General features: G+C 43.2%; 1 protein-coding gene across 2 annotated transcripts in view; it reads right to left on the reverse strand.

Annotated features, from left to right (window-relative positions):
* Positions 1-5,676: 5,676 nt before the first annotated feature.
* RCL1 (RNA terminal phosphate cyclase like 1) overlaps positions 5,677-25,235 on the reverse strand; it is a 68,736-nt gene continuing 49,177 nt past the window's right edge. For both annotated transcript variants that reach the window (XM_032138304.2, XM_058431829.1), the window contains 3 exons: positions 22,093-22,249; positions 17,186-17,289; positions 5,677-6,616 (listed from right to left, as the gene is read on the reverse strand). In XM_032138304.2, the coding sequence (XP_031994195.1) occupies positions 6,466-6,616; positions 17,186-17,289; positions 22,093-22,249 (412 nt within the window). In that variant the 3' untranslated portion in view covers positions 5,677-6,465. The remainder of the gene's footprint in view (positions 6,617-17,185; positions 17,290-22,092; positions 22,250-25,235) is intronic.

Below are 25,235 nucleotides of genomic sequence, written 5' to 3' on the forward strand. Positions count from 1 at the left end.
TCTCATGCAGCCCCAGGCTAGCTACAGGAAACGTAGGCTGACACATAAAATTCCAGAATTGGCAACTAGAGATTACGATTCTTTTCCTTTCTTGGTGCGAGAGGAAAGGATGGACTTCCTTACGACTCAGTTTGGTTTGGTGTACACAGTGGCTTCAGGACCTGCCAGGTCAGCCAGGCTTTCTCCTCTGTGCCGACTAGATGGATCCTGGCACTCCGCGATGGGACACGGTGAACTCACTGAGATGCCTGTACGCCCTCTCTTTAACTCTTGTAACACATGCCATGGGGCAGTTTGACCTCAACCCACATGTAGGTGCCATAGCTTGTCTCTGGTCTTCTAGCTGAGTACACCCAAGTACTAGATGTTAAAAGATAAACGCTGTGACTCATTCTGACATTAACCTGTTATGCAGAAATCTGCTTTGAATCTTTACCAAGGATCAAACAACTAAAAAGAATCCTAATCACAAACACATGTTGAATAAATCTTCTCAATCCCAGGGTGGGCACAAGGTAATTCCCATTTTCAGATGACCAAACTAAGGGTCAGAAGGACAGAGGGCCAGCACAATGCTACTAACACAGCTGGGATGCAAACATAGGTCTAATTCCTAAGCCTGTGTTATTTCCACAATGCACTACTGAAATTCAAGAAGCCAGCCAGCTTTCTTTTACGTATTTAAAAAAGGAACCAAAAACTTCTCTCACAAATAATATAACTGATTTTTAATAGAAACTTAAAAAAACCTTTAAGATCATGGACACACCAAATCTTAAAAGATGGCCCCTACCACCATAGGTGAAGGGAGAGGAAAATTAAGCAACGACAGGGTGCAGTGAGTACTAAGATAAGGACGGGGAGAGGCATCTATGAGAACATGTAGCAGCGGGTGTATTGTGGGGATAGAGAGTTTCCTCACGAACCGCTGAGGCTTTAAGACTGAGGAGGTGGCTCCATAAGAAGAGGGGCAGGCTTAGATGGTTTTACTTTCTAGGTGTCTTATGAGAACGTTATCAAATCACGCATATTAAAATGTAGCTCAGCCAGGTGTGGCAGCTCATGCCGGTAATCCTAACACTTTGGGCAGCTGAGGTGGGCAGATTATTTGAGCCCAGGAATTTGAGAACACAGCAAAACCCTGTCTCTATTTTTTAAAAACTTAAGAAAGGAAAGAAAGAAAAAAAATGTAGCCCCATCCCAAATCTCTGAAAAGCTATTTATAATTTTGCCTTTTACATAGCTTGGTGATCAGCAACTCAATGTGCTTAGCTATGATTCCCTGGCAATCACTGCATGCACTTAGAAATTCTTGTGACGTGCTCACTTTGGCAGAACAGATACTAAAACTATAAATTCTTGTGAAAAAAGAAATTCTCACCCATATTATTCTCAACATTTTAACAATTAAGCTGAAAAAAATTAAGCTGTACAGTGTTTTATTTTGTAGATATTTTTTCTTGCTCTTTTCTTTGCATGATTTGCAGCCAGGATTATTTTTCCTGGTTTCTTGCAAGCATTTCACAGTCCTTCAAAGCTTATAGATCTTAGGCACGATGACTTTCATTGTCCAATGAATGGGTAAAATAGCAGGGTGGTCAAAACAGAGCTTAGGACCAAGAGGGGAGCATGTGGGAGGGTCCAGGAAACAAGTGCTTGCACACAGCACCTAAAACAGCCTGAGGTTGGGTTGCCACAACTGAAGCCAGGTACCATTTCAAACACTAACAGACTTCCTTGAAGATTACAAAGAACTTCAGGATGGTTCACCACCCCCAGATGTAGCAGGAAGCAGCAGCTGGCCTTACCTTTTGGGCATCATTTTCTCCCAAGATGGAGACCAGTAGCCCAGACGGCCCCCAGGGGGTCCGGCAGCAGCCCAGGCACTCTATCACAGCCGTGGTGACAGGGTATTCACACACACGGAGGCACACATCTTTTAGCCAGGCTCGTTCATTATCTTTTGTCTTTAAGTTGGCCTCTGATTTCTATATCAGTTGAAATATGTAATGTCCCAAATTGTGGCAGAAATAAATTAACAAATTAAGCAATCTGAGGATTTTTGGACACAAGCCTCTTCAGAGGGCTAGGAATGAGGAGGAAACAGGAATAAAGACTGTCCCGAGCCCTCAGAGACACTTGAATACCTGAAATATCCAGGATGTTTTAAAACAGGTACTGACCCCAGGCCTGTGCTCAGGGCTGGGGGTCGGACTACCTGACAGGTACAGGCCAAATGCGACCAGGAAGGAGGGCAGCCCCACACCTGGGCAACCCCTGACAACCGGACAGCTTTCATTAGCTGGAGTAAAGGAGTGACGTGGCTCAGCCTTCATTAGATGCCAAACACTGATAACGTGTTCCACTCAAATGGCCTCTTAGATGTGGCAAAGAAAGTACAAAAAGGCCCAGCTTGCCTGCTGACAATCCCATTAACTTTCAGTCACTTCTAAAGAACAGGCCAGCACCATATGAACATGGAAACCCAAGTGTGAGCTACTTCTCGTCCACTCTCGAGTAGAGACAATGGAGGTCCTGGGTGGGCACAGGCCCTGCAGTGCTGCATTCCCACTCATCACAGACTAAAACCGCCACCTGCACACCCCAGGTCTACGACACTACCAACTGAGAAGGTCAACAGAACCCCACATTCTACTCCTCAGACCCTGGAACGAAGGCCCAATCAATCCCCTTATTTAGCTCACTCTGATTCCGCCTCCCCCAGCTGAACTCCACCCTCACCTCAGGCACTGCCGAAACTTTGGAAATTCTGTTTCACTGATGCTCCAGTGTCTCCATCTACCTTTGATTTCATCAACTGCTTCCAGCCTCCTGTACACCATCCTGCCTACTTCCTTTGCCTCCCTCTAGCACCTTCAACTCTTCTACTCAGTGGCCATAAAACTAAGTGCCAGCATTGGTCTCACCTAGCAGCCTCCCAACACAAAGACCTAACAGGAAATGGCCAGCTCATGGTCTTCTGCTGTTTGGTGTGAGGACAGGCACCATGGTACAACTTGAATTTTTGCTTTTATAATTTGGGTCTGTGATTAGCTGTCCTTTACCACTTTTTTGGAAATGATTTTTTAAAATAAAGAAAACCCAGAAGGGAGAGCATCAGGATAAACAGCTAATGCACCCTGGGCTTAATACCTAGGTGACGGGTTGACAGATGCAGCAAGCCACCATGGCACGTGTTTATCTATGTAACAAACCTGCATGTCCTGCACAGGTATCCCAGAACTTAAAATTACAACATCTCTAAAAAAAGTTTTTTTTTAATTAGCTGGGTACAGTGGCTCATGCCTACAGTCCCAGCTACTTGGGAGGCTGAGGCAGGAGGATCACTTGAGCACAGGAGTTTGAGGTTATAGTGAGCTAGGATTGCACCACTGCACTCTAGCCTGGGTGAGACCCGGACTCAAAAAAGAATTTAATTTTTTTTTTAAAGAGCAAAACTCCTAAGGCTTAGCTGCCCAGTGAGGGCAATGTGGAATTCAGCAGGTCCTCCTGTTGCTCTTTCCCAATCAACACGTCATGTTGTAATACACTGGCTTCCTCCCACCCCTTAGCAACTGTTTTGACCACTATGGTAAAATCATCATGATGGAGGCTGGCTGGAGTCTGCATGGAATGTAGTTAAAGGATGCTGAAAGACAGAAGCAGGGCCTTGTAGATGACAAGAAGGCACAGAATGATTCTGCCTCGACCCCCAACAAGTTCACAGGTTTATCTGCCTAAAAAACTCACAGTCCCATTGAACAACTGCTGCCGTTAACTTAGAATAGTCTATCTCTATCAGCAGAAAGGAACAGACAGACCAAGATAGAAAACCAAGCCCCAAAACGCTGAAATCTCTCGCTTCAAGCTACCCCAGCAAGTAAGTGGACCGATCAGGAGCTAAGCTAGAAAAAAGGAAGAGAATGCAAGATTTGAATAGTCTCTAAGATGTCCCAGCAAACAGCAAAGGATGACTTCTGCCCGAAGGAATGGTACATTGCTTCTCTTGGGAATTTGAGAAGGGGCTGGGAGTGAGCTGTTAAAATAAATATTAAATTTGTCCTCTTTTTGGCAATACCATCCCCACTCCTGCCAGATGTTCCAACTCCAGAAGTAGCTTTGCCAGAGGCAGGGCTGGAACCACACCAGACACTTCCAGGTTTGCAGCAGACAGTAGCACATATCCCCTCTACTGCTTATAGTAATCTGCCTGCCTCTATGTGCCACCCTACATTGACCAACAGCACCATTTCCAGAGCTTGTACAAGGAACAGCAGGTATGTGGTATTCCAAAAGCAACGTGCCCTTTAGTTCTGGATTTGAGCTCTATATGGGCAGATCTGAGTTCGAACGTCAGTGGCACTAGGTAAGACTGCAGTATGTGTGGCAGGCAAAATTCTTAGATGGTAATCCACGATTCCCAGCTCCTGGTTATTTAAACACAAATCTAGTATTGCTGTTGTCAGCTGACCTTAAGATAGGGAGATAATCCAGGTAGGACTATTGTGCTATGAGTCATTTTTAAGCAATGTTTTCCGCAGCTGGTATCAAAAGGAAGGTGAATCCAAAGTACCAGGATTCCATGCGCCATTGCCAGCTTGAAGGTAGGGGAGACAAAGTGAACGGAAATACGGGCAGTGCCTATCTATATGCTAGGAGTTGTCCACAGCTCACAGCCAGCAAGAAAAATGGGAAGAAAACAGGTGACTTCAGTCCTACAACCCTGAATTCTGCCAACAACCTGAATGACCTGGAAGCACATTCTTTCCCAGAGGCTTCAGTTGAGAGCTGAGCCCAGCCCAGGTGACAGACACCCTGTTATCAGCCTTATGAGACTTTAAGCAGAGAATCCAACCAAGCCCTGCCTGGATATCTGACCTTCAGAACTGTGAAATGATAAAGAGGTATTGTTTTAAGCTACTAAGTTTGTGAGCATTTGTTATATACCAAGAGCACATTACCAATACAGTATGTAAAGCTCTCAGTAGAATGTCATAGTCCAGAATGTCCTGGCCTTCTTCAAGGTTAACTGTCTACCTCCACATCCTCCCACACCCCTAGACATCAAAGCACAGCCTTTCTCTAGCCCCTTTTCACTTAAAAAGAAAAAGGTACCGAGAGGGAGTAATGAGGCAAAGTTCACCCCCAGGGGAGGACACCATTTGGAATTCTAGTAGAAAGAAGTACATCTTTCCCCTTCCACAAACTTCAAGCCTATGCACATAACAAATGCAGACTCTATTAGTTGGCAGGTGAAATCTGCCATGGATCCTGGTATTCCTGCATATTCTTGCTGGGCAGGCTCTTACCTGGGTTCTTTCTCAAAACTGTGTTTGCAGGAGGTAGTCTTAAGGGATGAAGTAATGTCTGCACGTGAAACAACAGGCTTGCCATGAAAGAGGTGGAGTCCCCAAACATACAAGTTCTTTGGCTATGATGCAAACTTGTAACATGCATAGCATCTACCTGGGTCCCTCCATGTCCACTGTGAGACCTGGGGAACAGGGGAAACCAATATAAACATGAAGTTCATGCTGCTTGCTATGCTGAGTAAAGTTCTTTATCTCTGACCCAGGATCCTCATGTCTTCTGGTAGCATCAACAAAAAAGTAATAATCTAACTTATTAGCATGCAAGGGTAAAATCCCAGATCCTGACTCTATTACACTTAGATCCTTAAATGAGGAGATTTAATCTCTTTACATTATACATTTCAAAGGAACAAAACACCCTTTGTGAACTGTCTCATGGAGATAGCATTTACATCACAGAGCTATTGTGAAAATAAAGTAAGAATGTATAGCACACCTGGAATATAAAAAAACATCCCAATAACTTACTTGGACCCCTGCAGCCACCCATCCCTCACATATAAATACAATGAACCAGATGAAGATCAGTGTCTGTGTCCACGACAGCAATCCATTCAGAAGACAAAAGATAAATAGTCTAATATACCAATTTCTGACATTTGCATAGCACTGCAGGACTCATGAAGAGTTGCCACTCATAATATCTCATTTAATCCCTACAACAAAAACCGAGGCTCAAGGAGGTGAGTCCTTGCAGAAAAAACAGTAACAGACTCCACAGGTTTGGAAAACAGCCATATGACAGAGGGCCAAGGAAGCCTATGATAGTAGGCTGAGGAAGCACAGCTGAACTGCAGCTATGAGACTGTTCTAGCAGCACGACTGTGGCCTGAAGGCACATTCTTCCTCCAGGTAAGGCAAGGGAGATCTCATGGTGACTGGGCCCCTCCTGGGCAATGGCAATGCCACTGGAGAAACAGCTGGAAACCACATGCTACAGATATGTCTTTTATTTGTATTTGATATTTCTTCACAGAAAATTAAGCAAGTGGCTATCCTGTCCTGGATTAGTCCATTTGGACTTGGTCCCATTGGTGTCCGTGGCAGCTTCTGCTTTGTCTGTAGGCACTGGGGCCTTATCTTGTGATGGTTATCACTTGAGGGTCTTGCTAAGGTTGCAGAAACCAATGCCAACACAGGTCATCAGCACTTTATCCCCGCCCTTGAGTTCTTCACCACACGGCCTGGTTTCAATTTTAAACATAATCTGGAAAAAGCTCTTCAAATGCCGCAAAAATTCTATCCTAAAAAGGAAAAAAATAAATAAATAAATAAAAAGAAATTCATTTAAAAAAAATTATCCTCTACCACCTAGAATCCAAGGTTTTAATTTCCCAGACCTAGAGGGCTGAAGTGAAGACCTTCGCATCAAATCTGATTAAATAGTACTTCCTTTCAGTCAGCCAGTTTCCAAAGAAGATTTAGATAGTTTGCAGAGACACACACAATACAGCAAGATAAATTAAACTGGGGGGAAAAAAGATTAGAAGTTAGTAAATGACACATAAGTCATTTAGTTGAGACCTAGCAGAAAATGGACATAAATACGGTGATGACTTTTTTTTTTTTTTTTTTAAGAGACGGGGTCTCACTATGTTGCCCAAGCTGGCCTCAAGCTCCTGGGCTCAAGCAATCCTCCACCTCAGCCTCCTGAGTACCTGGGACTACAGGTGTCCCAAAGTACCTGGCTTAGGCAATGATTTTTGAGTGGCCTATACAAAGACAGAAACACCTATTTCCCTGATTCACAGCACCATGACATTCAAAACAAGCACAATGACTACTGATGCTGAAATAGACAAGTCTCTCCCTTCATTCTCCAATAATACCCTTGCATTTGCTTAATATTTATCAAGTGCCTACTGCATGCTAGGCACTGTTCTTGGTGCTGGGAATATTGCACTCAAATGAAAAATAAAAATAAATAAAAATCCTTCCCTCATGAGGATTTCAATCTAGTGATATAGACAGAGACAAGATAAATTAATTAATCATACCTGAAAAATGCTATGTAATGTAAACAAAGCAAACAATGCAGATGGGGAAGAGCTGTGGGTACCACAGTATTTGTCCATATTTGGCAGAAGGCAATATTAAATAAGGTGGCCGGGGAAGTGTGCACAGTAAACACGACAAGGACAATGGCATCACAGGGCGATGGCATCACTCCAAGAGTACCTTGGGAAGAGCAATTCTGTGGAGGAACCGCAGTGCATGTACACAGGCTTCTAATGGTCTCGCCTGGCAAACCTAGCAATACCCCAGCTAGCCTGACCATAAGACTCACCTGAGCAGTTCATTAAATACACAGGTTCCTGAAGGTTGTGGTGAACTTGCAACTGGTAGGAAGTGTCCGTATGGAAGAGCCCAGAATCATAGGCCACACACAAAGCTGATCCCTCCCTACCCACCACCAGGCCCTGTGCTCCCCAGTTCGTAGAGGCCAGAAATCTGTGTTGTTAACAAGAATCCCTGGCAAGTCTCACTGAGCAAGGTTAGGGAACACTGGCTTAGTGAAGAATGATGGTTTGCACACCTACAGTGAAGTATTACAAAAACCTCACACTGTACTGTCTCCCAGTCAAACCAGCCAAACTCCCCACTCTGGCCAGATGGTTCTCAATCTCTACCGCACATGGAATAATCTAAGGAGCTTTAAAAACACTGACGCTAAACACACAGATCAATGGAAGAGAATTCAGAGTCAAGAACTAAACCACACAGTTATGGTTAATTTCCTCAATGAGGAAAGCATAATCAGTTCAACAAATGATGATGGGACACTGGATATCCACAGGTGAAAGAATGAAATTGGGCCCCTTCCTCACATCACACACAAAACTTAACCCAAAAGAGATCAAAGTCATAGCTGTAAGAGCTAAAACTATAAAGTTCACTAAATAAAATACAGGAGTAAATATTCATTATCTTGGGCTAGGCAACAGTTTCTTAACCATTTCTTAAATACAACACCAAAAGGATGGCAATAAGAGACAAAATAAATAAATTCGACTTCATCAAAATTAAAATACTTTGTGCATCAAAGCGTACCATCAAGAAAGTAAAAAGAGAACCTACAGGATTGGAGAAAAGATCTGCAAGTCATATATCTGATAAAGGTCAGGCATCTCGACTATATAAACAACTCAAGAATAAAAACACAACCTAATTAAACGATGGGAGAGTACAGGCATGGTACCTCATACCTCTAATCCCAATACTTTGGGAGGCCAAGGTAGGCAAATCACTTGGGGCCTGGAATTCCAGACCAGTCTATTACGACCCCCATCTCTACAAAAAATTGTTTTAAAATCAGCCAGGCATGATGGCAGGAGCCTGTAGTCCTAGCTACTCGAGCTATGATTGCACCACTGCACTCCCACCTGGGCAACAGAGTGAGACTCACTAAAAAAAGAAAAAAAAAAAAAAAAAAAAAAGATGGGAGAGCTAAATGGACATTTCCTCACAAATATCCAATAAACACATGAAAAGATGCTCAACATCATTGGTTATTAGAGAAGTGAAAATCAAAACCACTATGAAATACCACTTCATATCCAATAGGATGGCTATAATAAAAAGACATACAATAACTAAAGTGTGGGTGAGGAGGCAGAACCACTAGAACCCTCATACACTGCTGGTAGGAATGTAAAACGGTACAGCCACTGTGGAAAGCAATCTGGCAGTTCCTCAAAATGTTAACCAGGGAGTTACCACAGGATACGGTAATTCTACTCTTAAGAATATATACAAGAGAAATAAAAACATACACCCACACAAAAACTCGCATGCAAATGTTCATAATGGCATTATTCATAAGAGTCAAAACGTAGAAGTAACCCAAATGTCTACCAACTGATGAATGCATAAAACGTGGTATATCCATTCAATGGAAGATTTTTTTTTTCTGCCATAAAAAAGAAATGAAGTACTGATACATGCTACATCGATGAACCCTGAAAACATTATGCTAAGTGAAAGAATCCAGTCACAAAGGACCACATAGCATATGATTCTATCTACAGAATATGAAAAAGCCACAACAGGCAAATCTATCACAGAGGCAGAAAGGAGACGTGTGGTTGCCTGGGGCTGGGGAGAGTGGGAAGAATGGGAGGGACTGTGAGCTGGCACAGGGTTTCTTTCTGGGCGTAGTAAAAATGTTCTAAAATTAGATTGTAGCTATGGTTACACAAGTCTGTGAATACACTAAAAAACATTTAAACTGTGTACTTAAAATGGGTAAATTGTGTCGTATGTGAATTGGTTCTCAATAAAGTTTTTTAAAATAAAGAAATCAATACATATTTGTCATGTGATGAAACAACTGATCCTGGTTCTCACCCCTACTCAGTGTATACCAAACTACATATAAAGCCTGCCTTGATGAACGTCCCTCCCATCCGCATCCCTCTGTGCTAAGAGAACAGGTCTAGTCAGAGCAAGGAAACAGCTGGATGGAGAAAAGGGGGCCTGAACAATTCCTGACCCTGTGGCTGAAGTGACCAGTGCATCAGGGGCTAAGAGATGAAACATGAACAACCCCAGAGAGCAGGAGTTCTCGTCAGTGCTGGATGCTCACAGAAAAATCTCCCAATTCCTTTCTTTCCTTCCACCTAGGAATGTGCAACTTCATCTCAACCTTTAAAATAACATCCCATATGTCGACTTTTCTATGAAGCCTTTTGTAGCCCATAAACCCTATCCCAAACGATCTTTCCCACCCCTCCAGGTTTCCATAGCATTCTCTGTTCATGGTGTCTAATTAAATGCTTATGTATAACTGTCCCCTTCCCCCTCATTAAATTATTTAAGTACCCCAAGGGCAACGCTCTTCTCCAACACTGAACCCGTTATTCGAACAAGGTACTGTATAAGGTTCTCAGTAAAGAGGCACTGAATAGAATTTCGCCTCAGTAAAGAGGTTCTTCTCCATCACTGAACCCGTTATTCAAACAAGGCACTGTAAAGGTTCTCAGTAAAGAGGGACTGGATAGAATTTAGGAGTTGGGGTAATTTTGAGAAAAAAATTTCAACATTCTTGGCAATTAAGGGAAGTCAGCTTTTCCTGCTGGCTTTCCTGTCTTACCAATTAAATTTCTGTTGTTGTTGTTGCTTTCTATCCATCCCACCATCTCCCCCATCCTGTCCTAGGGAAAAAAGAAACACATCAAACCACAGATAAACAGTCCACATCTGTGGGCAAAGCTTCCAGCTGGCGGCAACCCGGAAAAAGCCAGCCATCTCACCCACTCATCCGCATCTGAAGGAGAAAACAGATTGGTCCCTCCTTTGCTGCTGCCTCAAACTAACACAGGCCTGGGGCATGCTCTGCTCCCAGGATCTCACCCAGCCTACTTCACTCTGAATCGCTCAACTGTGCTTGAAAAACCAGACACCCTCCCCAGCTGGCAGAATTTCTACGGGGCCTCAGCTTGCTTCTGTTCTCTTGGAGAAGGATGGGAGGAACACAGGCTCGAGTGTGCAGGCCTGTGTATTTGCAAGTTTGGGGTATTTGTAGCCTTTGGAACAGTTAGAAAAAGCAAAGTTAGTTCCACTTTTTACATAATGTTCTGCCAACCCCTCAGCCTATCCAAGGAAGACTGTGTAAGAGACTGGATTAAGGTACATTTCAGAATCTTTTCCCCACCTCTAGCCCCATTCTCCCTATGTCTCTGGTAGCTGGGATATTGAAGAGCAAAAATGCTCAGAACCTGAAAAATAACCACAGACAATATTAAATCCCAGCAAACAGCCTCCTTAAGCAAATGAAAAGCAAATGAAGAGTAAGCTCGTCCTGTATCTACATGCATTTGAACAAAGTCTCGTCCAGTGCTGATCCACATCCTTCTCCACAGCCCAACAGCTCTCCACAGCTGCAGCTGCACTGAGGCACTGCCTCTTGAATTCACATTTCCCTGCCCCTCTCTTCCACAGCACTACACTGGAGATTCACACTTCCTAGACACAACCACACAGCCACACAGCCAGGGCAAAGAGAGACCCACCGCTCACTGAGAGCAGCTCTGCCCCTCAATGAGTAACCACCCACACAGCGCAAATAGCAGCTTTTCAGAAGAACCACTCTAGGCAGTAGGAGCTCTATGCAACTCCTGTGTAAAGGATTTTAACACCTGACATAGAGAATGATGATCTGCAGTGAGGCTTTTTTTTTCCCCAGGACAAAATGATTTTCAGAAAAAAAAAAAGCAACTGACTTTTCTAGGAAAGCCTCTAGTCCATCTGACAAGCAGGTTTCAGAGAATTCTGGAGCACAGAGATAACTTTTCCTGTGTATTTTGTTTTTGTTTTTTTTTGAGATGGAGTCTTGCTCTGTCACCCAGGCTGGGGTGCAATGGAGCGATCTCAGCTAAATGCAACCTCCGCCTCCCGGGTTCAAGTGATTCTCCTGCCTCAGCCTCCCGAGTAGCTGGGATTAGAGGCATGTGCCACCACGCCCGGCTAATTTTGTATTTTTAGTAGAGACGGGGTTTCACCATGTTGGCCAGGCTGGTCTTGAACTCCTGACCTCGTGATCTACCCGCCTCGGCCTCCCAAAGTGCTGGGATTACAGGTGTGAGCCACCACACTCGGCCTTCCTATGTATTTTCAAAAGGTGAGTTGTTCCCACTGCCACTGCTGGTCAACAGGAAAGGCCATGAGGCTTGTGGTCATGGGTCCGTTGAATCCCAACTGACCAGGATTTGACAGGCTGCCAGATCCCACCCTTAAACACAGCCCTTCCCACCAGACCCCTCTTTTGAAGCATGTGAGAGAATGGGGTGAGGGTAATCATGGGGTGAGCCCTCTCTGGCAGCTCCCACAGGCACAAACCACAACAGAGGGTCCTGCGTCCTGCTCCACTAAGCCACCTGGTTTCTATGCCACTGGATATGAGACAAAGCTGGGGGTACCTACATCTCAGGTGTAAGGAGATGCTCTGGAAGTTAAGGGGAAAGATCTGGAGATAAGAAAAGGATCTGCTCAATGGAGTCCCTATAGTCATTACATGGCAGCTTTTAAATATACTGCTGATGCTTTTTCTGCTAATAGAGGCTTTTCCAAAGACCAGCTGACCTCTGCTCCAAATGAAATTACTACATTCAGTTACTGAGGCAGCAGGAAACAGAGAACTAGGCTAGCTGCACTGTCAGGAGATGGGGTCCCAGGCCCAGTTCAGACAGGATCTCACCATAAGCAGGTCAGTGACCTCTTTTTTATCTGAGAAGGAAGGCTATCACTTGCTTTTACCATACACCAAATATGTTCTGGAGCTCAAACATCAGGTGACAGTATTTAAACGCTTCACAAACCTAAGACACAGTGGTACTGTGCAAGCTTATGGAATGCAGTGAGGCCACTGACCCCAAGGAGAGGCAGGCTCGGCCGGCAGTTCCCAGTTTCCCCACTGGTTTCCTCATTGGTTCTTCAGAGGGCTCAGCTTTAGGCTGATTGGGCCAGGAAGCCCCCGTCAGTTGGTGTTTAAGAAGGACAGTGTCTTCTAGCTCCTCAGCACTTCCACAGTCATGGAAAAAGGTAATTAATTAAAGTAAAAAAAAAAAAAAAAAAGTCACGGTTTATTTTAGATTTCCAACTAAAGATAGAAAGAGATCGTTTTACAGTAGAATTTGAAACGAGGACTTTGCTGAAAAGATGTAGCATGGCATCCTGCCTAAGGCAAGGTGCTTGGAGTCCAGTGACATGGATGGAATCCCAGCTCTTACATAAGAGCACAGTGGGTTGGCCGGGCGCGGTGGCTCACGCCTGTAATCCCAGCACTTTGGGAGGCCGAGGTGGGTGGATCACGAGGTCAGGAGATCGAGACCATCCTGGCTAACACAGTGAAACCCCGTCTCTATTAAAAATACAAAAAATGAGCCGAGCGTTGTGGCGGGTGCCTGTAGTCCCAGCTACTTGGGAGGCTGAGGCAGGAGAATGGCATGAATCTGGGAGGCAGAGCTAGCAGTGAGCCGAGATCGCGCCACTGCACTCCAGCCTGGGCGACAGAGCAAGACTCCGTCTCAAAAAAAAAAAAAAAAAAAAGAGCACAGTGGGTAAGGGAAGCAGTGACTGGAGGAGAATGCCCAGGTCTGAACCTCACTTACTGTCTGTGTGACCCTGGGCACGTAACTTGACCTCTCTGTGCCTCAATCGCACCACCTGTAAGATGGCGCACATGATAGTACTTGCCTTTTTTGCCCTTATAAAGTTACGATGAAAACCAAATAAGTTAATATCTGTGAGCGCTTAAAACAACATCTTGCACACAGTGAACATGGTGTTTTTTTAAATAAACATCTACCTTACAGAATTCTTAGGATCAATAAGATGTGTGTAGTTTGCTCAGTAATGTGCCTAGGAGAAGTCAGTCATAAAAATAATAACTAGAAATTAAAATTTTTTAATCCATAATTTAAAATTAATGGCTATAGATTTATAGGTAGCTGGGCAGACCACTTATAGATGACTTAAACCCTAAAATCACCCAAAGCAAGTTTACTAGGCCTCCTGGGGTTCAAAGTGACCTGACCGGGCTACTCTGGCCACACTGCCTATGGGGTAGTCCTATTCCTCAAGGAGCAGTTAAAAAAAAAAAAAAAAAGTGACCTGACCAAGGGACTGGACTGCAGCAGGGTGAAGGGGTGTCCAGGTAGGAACCACAGCACCCAGCACTGACAGCTCCTCAGGCACGTTGCCAGCAGCACTAAGCATCTGACTTAATCTAAGCTTCGTTCCATCTCCACAAGTCCAGGACTTCAGGACCATGCACCTTATCTACAAATGACACCAAGGCTCCAAGATGCTAAATACCATTTCCACAGTCTCCTGGTGGCGCGTGGTAGAGCCTTAAGTCCAGATAGGCTGGACTCCAAGGCTTGTGCACTGGCAGAATGCAGAGAGCTCTGGTAACTGCAGTCTCATTCCACAAACAATTTCTGAAAGTGCTCATTAAGATGCATCTTAATTTTTGCTAATTTTCTTGCTGTTAATCCAAAAGTATAAATCCTCCCTCCCTAAACTGTAAAATTAAGCTTGTTGAATGGAGAGTGCAACTACTGTCACTAACTGTAAGCCACCTAAAACTCAACAAATTTAACAGAAATAGAAGCTTCATATACCAGTGATTATCCAATAATATTTTATTCTACTGAAAAAAAATCTCTTGGGCCTTTCTAAAAGAGTTTCACATTGGCCAGACTCGGTGGCTCACGCCTGTAATCCCAGCACTTTGGGAGGCTGAGCCGGGTGGATCACGAGGTCAGGAGATCGAGACTATCTTGGCTAACACGGTGAAACCCCGTCTCCACTAAAAATACAAAAAATTGGCCAGGCGCTGTGGCGGGCGCCTGTAGTCCCAGCTACTCGGGAGGCTGAGGTAGGAGAATGGCGTGAACCCAGGAGGCAGAGCTTGCAGTGAGTGGAGATCGTGCCACTGCACTCTAGCCTAGGCAACAGAGCGAACGAAACCCTGTCTCAAAAAAAAAAAAAAAAAAAAGAGTTTCACACATACAGACTTTCTCAAGTAGCACAGAAAACCACTAACAGCAATCCCAATGCTCTTTACATAGACATTTAAAAAGCTATTTTATACAAATGAAAACAGGTCCAAACTGCTGGAAGAAATGTTTTTTTTTAAACCAAGGAAGGTCTTTTTTCTGGTTTTCTTTAGAAATCTGAGGTTTCACAAAATAGGTTTCTATGACTTTAACTGCACATAAAAATAAATGTGTTAGTTTGGTCTCCAAAGCTCTTGAATCCATCTAGAATAAACTATTCCCTCACCATGATGGTCCTCACCGTGGATTTCATCCCTTTTTTATCCTCAACTGTACTCACAAATACAATGTTAACTTTGCCTGCGGCATCCTGCCTTTGCCCTTCATCTCTTTGTGCTACTGGAGCTGTCCACAGTGACTGGGGCAGAAAGAGTACTAAACAGATCCAGCTTTCTTGAAAATAGCCTCCCTTACCCGTCCTTATGCTAGCTTACCAAAAAGAAAGGAGGCTTCCCTTTCCCACCCTGGCAGACCCCTCTGCACAAAGCTCTGGGAGGCAGCAGAATATCTCCAAGCCCCAGCCTCAAGATACATCATCTTACAATTTGTGCTACTCCTTTAAAGCTCCATTCAGAGCAGGACACTGTTTTCACAGGAGAGGAAGTCATTTTATGCAAGTTTTCTGGAAGAAAAGACACTACAATTAATGTCTGGTGAGAAGATGTGTTGAAGAGGACACAGGAACTTTCAAAAATGTCCAATCACATCTTGAGCATCTCTGCAAAGCTTGAAAACATACAGGTCCTGGAGCCAAACTGAAAAATCTCCAAAAGCAAAAGAAAAAAAGTGTCAAGAAAAAAACATACATGTATTCCATTTTCACAGAATGTTCTGCCAAACCCCATGCCCCAGGACCACACACATTCAAGACAACACCCCATACCTCATACCGTGTGTGCAAGCAGGACTTCCCCAGGCCTGAAGCAAGGGCTAGGAAATGGCAGCTACGAGCCCAGCCATAAACTGGCAGGGCCACAGTGGTCACACAGCTGGCAGCCGCCTCCGGTGAGCTCTCTACAGGAAGCGAGTCTCTGTACCTAGGGTGCCATTCTCCCAGCCCTCATCTCCTCTCCAAGTACCTAACTACCAAGTCTATTTTAGCACTGTTTACTACTGATGTTACCATGCCATTTAGGATTGCTCAATTTTAGGTATCCTGTCCTACGAAATACTTTTACACAAGCTATCAGGAGATAATGTGGTCCTCACCAGTTTCCTACTTATCAGTCTTCCCTCTCTGCTAACAGAATGTATTCTCTTCCATTTTCCTGTTCTAAAAAAACCTCCCACCACCAATTTCAAAAAAAAAAAAAAAAAAAAGCCTCCAAAAGAATTTATTTCAAGCTCCTGGTTTTCATGCCCCCAAAGCCATGGCCCAAGGCTGCATGGCCCCACCGCAGTCCTCACTCCTTTCTCAATGTGATGGCACCACCATTCTTCAGTTATCACAGTACTGTACCTTTCAGATATACAGCATCGGTACCATGATAACCGAAAAAGGACAGTTCAGTCTCATATCTACCTGAATATTCCCTGCTACCCAGCTCACCACCCTCAGATGGCCCATATGATGATCTCTAAGTATGCAAGCACGTGAAAACACACACACACAATGTCGGTACTCAAATAGGCTATTTTCCGCAACCTCATTTACTATCAATAGGAAATGCCTCTTTCACGGTGTCATTTATAATTCAAGTCTTCTGACATCCTGTTCTTTTTGAAGAGTGCTTGCTTTTACACCACAGCAGTCAACTGATGCTAACATTCAATGGTCCAAACTCACTTCTACAATTCCCTACTAGTCCAGTAGCATTAACACAAACTCTGTCTTTTGTCATCTTTTCCAGTGAGCTCATACCCTATCATCTTAGACAAAAAGCCTGTTTTCCCACAGCAAGTTAGACAGCTAAGGAAAAGAATGATTAAAAAAAACTAGTAACAAAATCCAAGCTACACCAAACCAGGAGTTTACTGCTAACCTGGAAACAAAATCTAAAGCACGAACAAAATAACTGCCCGATAGAGATCATGCAACTTCAGTTACGTGGGATTGAGGAAGGAAAGAAACACAAAAATCCTTGTATGTAAAAATGCACACCAGGTTAAGAGTGACAACTGCTGGCTGATTTGAGGATAAATACAAGCAGGTGTTCATAGTGCAGGCTCTGTGCAGCACAACACCCTTTGTCATTTTGGGCAATAGGAAAATTAAACTGGACAGAATAACAAGGCTGAAAAAGAATAACTTACGTGTAGGGAGAGAGAGGGCCTAGCAGGACTTTGGAAACATCCTGCTGTCCAAGGGTCATGAGTAGTAGCGCCAGGCTTTGGTTGGTCGAGTCTACGCATCCACCCTGTAAACACAAATTAATAATTGTACAAACCAGAAAATGGAAAGCCAACAAAAGAGAGGAGGAAAAAAAAAAAACAGGAACATACACTCATAGTATCAAAATCCAAAGTTCAAGCAACAATAAAACAGAATACAGGTCTTGTAAGAGTAATCATTATATCAACTAACTGCAGAGGGTTAAACTAACAGTTAATTAGAGCAACTGTAATAGTTGAGACTATCAGAATGAGACTATCAGATTCAAATGTTAAGTGAATCTAGTAAAAGAAATGAAACTTTCCCTTTGTAATTAAAGCAGCAGCAGGAGGACATCATCTTTATTGAGTATATGCAAAAAAAAAAAAAATCTTAATCCGTTTTAGAAGATGCAGAGTTAATTCCAAGGGTCAAGTGGACGATGCTCATGTTTATTTAATCTGTCAGAGAACAACACAGTCCATCTGACATGAAATGGCCTTTTCATGGCCTTACTTTTATACTTATTCAAATATATTCAGGAAACTACTCACCATACTCTATTAACTTCTCTCCTTTATCTCTTCCTGAGGTCCTTAACACTGAAGGATTGTTAAGGTTAGATCCCTTCATTCTTATTACTTATGTATAAAATTATGCCTTCCACCCCCTTTTCTTTCCCTTTCTTCCAAATTAACAAGCAGAACAGACTTCTCTTCAAACACTTTCTCCCGAGGTACAACTGCTTAGGTTGCCTTTCTTCTTTTGTTTTTCATTTTCTCAGCCATTTTAGCTGTTTTGCTTCCACTAGACGCATACGTAAGTAAACAAACACGTGTTCTGATCATTCTTTCTGGAATAACTTTAAAACATATGGTACATAGTCAAAGAAGGATGACCTTGAATTTCTACATATTTTGCACAGGTCACAATTAGAAATCCAGTCTCTGACCAAGCCACGTTACTATACAAGGCTAGACTGAACAGGGTAGGTGGCCAGCAGTGCTGCTGTTTATGTGGCTACAACTGCCCCTGCCTCCTTTTTAAGGCATGTAGGGTAGGAAATAAAGCCATTTTCAGATGCAGACACTCTGAAATTCTCTGGCTGTCAGAAATCATTTAGTAGCCCTAATAATGGTGAAGGAAATAAGGATTGATCTTACTGCTAGCCTTTATGAAAATCTATTGCACGTCCCTAAACTATCTAAGTTAATAAAGGACAGGGAACAACATGTATATCACACAGCAAATTCTAGGACAAGGAGAGTTCCTTTTCCTTTTCTACCCAAAAAGAAAAACCTGACCCATGGAAAATATGATGACCAACAAAACTGTTTTACAGATCTTGCTCCTCCTTTCATAAGACAGCCTAAAATTAAAGTGTTTTCTTCAGTGCCTGCTTCCTGTCACTGTTGTTATTTCACCATTCACTGGACCAATATTTTAATGCAATAGATATGCTAAGGTCCCTGTACAGGACATCACGGAGGAAGTGGTAGGGGCTATCACCCTACCTATGCCAGGGTGGGTGGGGAGGTGTCACCTGCCAGATACCAGAGGCGGGCTTTAGGAGTCAGGACTACTTGAGCCAGCCCTTGAAGGATAGCAGGGTTTGGGGAGGAAGGAAGAACAGAATGATGAGGAAAAATAAAATGCCAGGGCCAGCAAGGAACAGCCAGGCGACCAGCCTGGAAGGCACCACTGCTGCCTGTGGAGAAGCACGTACAGCACAGAGAAGGTGGGTAGCCCAATTAAGGCAGGGCTTTCCGAAATGGGTTGAGAATTCTGACTTTGTCCCAGGAAAGTGAGAAGCCAGTGAAGGTCTCTGTGCACATGAGTGAAGAGATCAGATCAGTATTTTAGGGGATGATTTAGACTGAAAAGGATGTTAGGATTTGGAAAGAACTTCTCCGCTGGAAATGCAGAGAGCCAGTAGCCATAATCCAGTTGTGGAGTGGAGCAGGGAGGCAGGCAGTGATTAGAGCAGTGAAAAGGATGGAAAGAAAAGGCAGTTCCAGAAAGCCTGGGACAGAATCAAGAAGGCTTGGTAACCAATGAGGCATAAATGGAACAGGAGGGATTAGATCAGGGGCTTAAAACTTGATGAACAGCACCTTCAAAAGGGATGGATTTTTTACCACTCATTCAATGCATGTCACATCACAACTCTACAGAAAGTTATTCAGAAAAACATGAAGTATTTCCATCCTTTTAATAATTTAAGATCACAGACACACAAAGAAGTTTTCTGAATAACTAAAAGAAAATGAAAAAAACTTGGTCCAGGCACAATGGAAGACTGAAAGTAGATCTCAACTAAAGAAAAAAAATTGCCAGGCACGGTGGCTCACGCCTGTAATCCCAGCACTTTGGGAGGCCGAGGTGGGTGGAACACCTGAGGTCAGGAGTTCGAGACCAGCCTGACCAACATGGAGAAACCCTGTCTCTACTAAAAATACGAAATTAGCTGGGCGTGGTGGTGCATGCCCCTAGCTACGTGGGAGCTAAGGCAGGAGGATCACTTGTACCCAGGAGGTGGAAGTTGCAGTGAGCCAAGATCGCATCACTGCACTCCAGCCTGGGAAACAGAGTGAGACTCTGTCTCAAAAAAAAAAAAAAAAAAGAAACTAAAACTAAAAATAAAAATATTAAAGAACCTAATTTAAACTGCGTGTTTTTCCTCTTGTGGACTGGTAGGTGCTTTCACCCTGAGGCTTATAACCTGCTATTTAGAGGGATATAAACCCCACACTCTAGCTGTGCCCATAGGCTCCTACTGGACTCTGTATAATGTGATGCTTCTAATTCTCCCAAGGTCTATTAGAAAGAGATGGAAGTGTTGCCACAGTTAGAAAGCGGGCCACTAGAGGACCAGCCACTGCCAGACACTACAGGACCAGGAAAAGAAATCCTGCACAACAAGGGACCCAGGGAAACACATCACATGCACTGTTTCCTGCCCCCGTACAAATAAGTAGACCACAAACCTCGTGAATTAAGTAACTGGCAGGGCAACCTCTTGATCATCTATCCCAAACTTTTAGTTACTACCCATTTTTCACAAAATTATTAAATTTAGCATAAAAAATTAAACTGATTTAGCACCAAAAAATCTGAGGCCAGATCGTGACTGCACAAGACTTGTCAAAGAATACCTCCTCCTTCAGGAAGATTTCATCTCCTCCTTCTACTATTTCCCAGGCGAATGCCGAGTAGAAGGGCTGGAGCTACTCTCCTGAAAATAAAACTATAGGTCCACTGTCTTCCATTTTTACTTAACTAGAGCCATTTAGGACCGGGAAATTTTAATTAATTCTGAAACAGCTCATTCTCACGTGTTCCATCTTGGACCAATGAGACATTTTCAAGAACACTGCCTTGGATCAAGGGAGTAGACTATAAATATACACTGTTTTCCACTGTGAGGCCGGTCTGAGGATCAATACCTACGGATATTCAGGCTTTACCCGACCACCCCGATTAATAAACAGAACCAGTGGCAAAAGGAAGAATTAAAAGAAAAACTAAATTGCCACTTTACCTGTTTTACTGATTTTATTTAACTTGGCTCAGACGTGATTTTTGCTACCTTAAACGGGAAAACTTACTTGGAGACGAGAGAGATGCCTGACAACTGAGAAGAAATACACAGAACAATACAAAGACAGAAGTCTCTTCAGCTCCTCAGGGGAAGAAGAGAGACGATTTACAAACATTATACACCATCCAACAGCAAATCACCTAGTGTATAGTTCTTGCTGACGCTCAGTTCAAGAATCTGGGACCTAATACACAGAGCAGAGAAATGACCACCCTTCAGAGCCTTTCCTGGACTGTGCATGTCAGAGAAAACGTTTCACCTTCCTGATGTGGGACCAAGGCAAAAGACAGTGCAGACTAACAGAAATCTTGGACCTAGATTTGTGACCCTCTTCTAACCAAGTATAGGGGATCTCAGGGAATGTATGTTTTAGGCAACTGTATCTTATTCTTTCTGCCATCATCTTTCCTAATTTCTCCCTTACTTTAGGTCACGTCACCTATTTTGAGGAAACAGTAAAAGTGTGTGCATGAATATGTGCCCGTTGCAACGAAAGGATCAACAGAGAAAGACTGTGGCAACTGAGAGGGCAGATTGGTCTGAGCTGTGTCCCACCAGCAGAGCTGCAGAAGCAAAATGACAACCGGTTGAGTCTGTCTTCAACACCAGTTTGCCCCTTCTCTGTTCCATGCTGTTAGGTTTTCCAAAGCTTCTGCTATGCTGCGCCGCAGGCCTGCCTTCCCTAGTTATTTTGTGCGTTTTTTTTTTTTTTTAATTTTTTTCTTCTTTTTTGATACTTATCTGTTAAGTGAGATTCTGTGCTCTAGAATGCATTGCAAAATCCAGCCTGTTGCTATTGTTTTATGTAAGAATCAACTGTCACACACAAATCCATATTTCTAGCTTCTCTTGAAACATCTAAAAAGAGTGAGTCTACCTTCCCACATGGCAGCAATCGGCAGGTGCCAGGATGGTACTTTCTTTGGTTAGGGCAGTGTGTCAGCCACCACCTTACCTTACCTGCTTCCTTTTTTTAACCTTCCCTTTCCTTTATGACTGTTCAGTTCTTTCCTTGGCTCACTGTTAAAACTTACCTGCCCTGTGTCTCAACCCAGTGGGGCTAGATCTCTGCTCACTGACTAGTTCAACTAATCAATTAAACTAGTTAATGCCGAACTGCTTAATGCATAGGAACAGGTTATCTCTTGGCTTGAGCCCTTGGAAGAGGATGAAAGCTGCCAAGACATGAGAATGAGAAAACAAACTGCTTCCTGGCCACTCCTCTATCAGAGGAAGCTGTGCACATACCCTGTAGATTTCCTCCAGCAGCAGCCGGGCACAGTTCCTGCCAAGGTCCTCCGGAAGTACTGCTGCTCCCTGGCCCTGGGGCTTGGAGGCCAGTTCAGCACTGAGGAAGGTGCCACTGGTGGTCTCAGCAACCAGGGACAACCCAAAGCCCGGAGACCTGGAGATACAAAGGCACAAACACTGAGTAGGGTTAACCAAGTGAGGTTTCCACTCACCAGCAAACAGAAAGAGAAGACAAACATTTTTTTTGACGGCACTGTGTTCAAAGGCTTCTTTCTGGCTGCATTAACCTCATAGAGTTGCTACTAGTTTACTAGCTGACCAGAAAAGAAAATCAGTCCAAAAACAAGCATCTCTCCACAAAATTTTAAGATTTGACAGCTCAATTCTACTTTCCCAATGCCTGTTAAGTAGACATATCATCAGGAAAGGTGTGGCAGCCTTCCCAGCTGTACAATCCATATGCAACCACGACACAGATCTGCCCCCTTTAACAAACTCAACACACACTCACACGATACTTTCTATGTGTCTGGCAGGAGACTAGCCAAAATACTTGTTTCACTAAAACGATGTATAAAATTAATGATGTTTCAAATGCACTCTATGAGCTCACTATGTGGAAGAACCATATTAGTCGGTCCTTAGATTCTTAAGGAAAAAAAAAATTTGCTTGTCTATGCAGTCAAAGGTTAACAACACCTGCCAAGGAAAGGGGGTGCAGTGAGTTACCCATTTCATCAAAGGTTCTGGGAGGCACTCTGAGTTATGCTTAACAATCTAACACTATGCTATCCACCTATCATCGTGGGATACCTAGAGAATTTTAGCATAATCCCAAGTTGCCTTTGAGTCACCTGACGAGCAGGAGTGAGAGGGTGTCCAGCAGTGGCTGCAGGCAGTGGCATACAAAAGTGAAGAGTAGAAGATGAAGGGGAGAGAAAGCAAGAAGACAAGGTGCCACTGCTGCTTTACCCCATTTACCTGCATTTCCCAAGAACTTCCATCTGTGTGAGTTTTCTGAGGTGTATTTGTCATTACAATCAACTTTATATTTAATCAGGATTATTCCATTTAACACAATTTAAGTAACTTTAGAAAAGACAAAGAACATAAATTAGGTTCTACGTAAATTACTCTAATTTTTCTTCCCAACTTGTGGGAAATATGTGTTATCAGGCCTATTTCAAGCTAGGCTGACCAAGCTGCTGGTCATCAGGTGACCTCATCAGAGATCTGCACTGGTATAGTTTGCAAAGGCCAGCCTCCACAGCTTTCCTTGGTAAAGGACCCAATTAAGAAAAAAAATAATTACTGTGAGAGTTAAAATGGGACCACACTGGACTGATGTGCATTCTGGCCAAAGCGCTGACACAGGCCACCAAGAATTGCTGTCCCCTAAGGTTCTAGGCCATGGCCACAACATAAACTCTTACATCTGAACAAGCCTGACACACTGGATACTTCACTGCATCAGAAGAGAGAAATACCCATCCATGACTTTGTAATTTTAATAACAGAGAAGGAAGAGCACTTTTAGTCATCTGTAACCAGAGATTTAAAAAAACCAAACACAAATTTAAATCCCACATTGATTTTACATGTCATTTTTAAAATGGAGCTTGGAGTTGATGGCCCACAGTCTACATCATGTCCATGTCTTGATCTACGCGTAAGGCTTCTACTCACCATCAGTAAGTATGGACTTGACCACACTCTAGGGTCAGCTGAGCCGGTGGTATTACAAAAAGCCACACTATAAGCCGGTGGCAGGATGGCTGTCAGGCCTGCTCTGCTTCATTCCAGGACACTTTCTGATAAAGTGAGAGGCAAAGCAGAGAAGGGACTATCGAGATGAAGCCATTTAGACAGCTTCTGCTGCTATCTGTCTTCCCCCATCCCTCAGAAATCCCCTTTCTCCAGAAAACAGCTGACACGTAATTCCAGACCCGTGGCCAACAAGGGAGAGTAACGGAAAGAAGAGCATCAGGAGCTACCGTTACTGTAGGACCTACTATGTGGCAAGCAAGGTGTTAATGGCTTAGACATGTGATCTTTATAGAAACCCCAAAACGTAGGCATCATCACCCTCAATGTATAAATGAGGAAAATACTGTTGTTACTAGAATATAAACCAAAGGTTTAGGAACATCATTGACTTTTCCAAGCCAGAAAGGCCAGCTTTGCCCACACATCCTTTCCCAACCCCAGCGTCTGACGCCACCAGCTTTGTTGCTCTGGACTATGAGCCTCCACTGTATTTCTAAAACCACCTTCATTCTTTCCATTGGGCCTTATAAAGGTCAAAGGTTATATAAAACACTCACCCCCCTCCTTTACTCTCTTGTCCTCTTTTTGCTGAAATTAAAAGAAACCACAGGTGAAACAGCTGTGGAAAAGAATCAGCTGTGGTATCACTTAAGAAGAAGTTGACTTCTTAACCTACAACAGTTAACCCCAGACTCTAATATTCTTATTTTTAGCAGACACAACCTGCAAGCCTCAGATTTGAAGTGAAATGATGCCATCATTCACACTGAAATGATTCAGTAAAAAACAAAAACAAAACCCACAAACAAGCAAAGCAAATTTGGCAAAATATTTATTGTTAACTATAGGCAGCAGGAGTATATCTCCATGTTCACTGTACTATTCTTTGATCTTTTCTGTAGGTTTAACATTTTCCTATTTCAAGAAAGTGGCTTTAATTGCTTCTCTAACTTCCTAGTTGCTAAATACACAAGCAAAGCCTAAAACAGGCATCTTCATTACATAGAGCATTTCTTAAGAACTTATTTGCCTTATTTAGAATTTTTTTCTAATTTGTAAAATTTTTATTTTTTAGCAAAGCAAAAGCTTTCACTAAACCAAATTCACATCTGCAATAACAACTTTCTCTGGAAGTAAATATGTTGTTTCCACTGATGAAGAGAGACGTTGACTTACACTTAGATAACAAAAGATTTTAATCCTATACTGTTATTTAATCAGGGTGGAAGAACCTGTTCACTTTAGTTTTTTTGTTGGAACAGAGTGCAGATGCAATTTAAAGCTTAAAGCACTGTGTATTAAGAGATAAAGGTTTTAATTCCCCAAGGCTAGGAACCAGACCCTTAGCTTCCAGCTCTAGCCACTGGGATGCT

The sequence above is a fragment of the Hylobates moloch genome, unplaced genomic scaffold, assembly GCF_009828535.3.
Source record: "Hylobates moloch isolate HMO894 unplaced genomic scaffold, HMol_V3 SCAFFOLD_19, whole genome shotgun sequence".
Lineage (NCBI taxonomy): Eukaryota > Metazoa > Chordata > Mammalia > Primates > Hylobatidae > Hylobates > Hylobates moloch.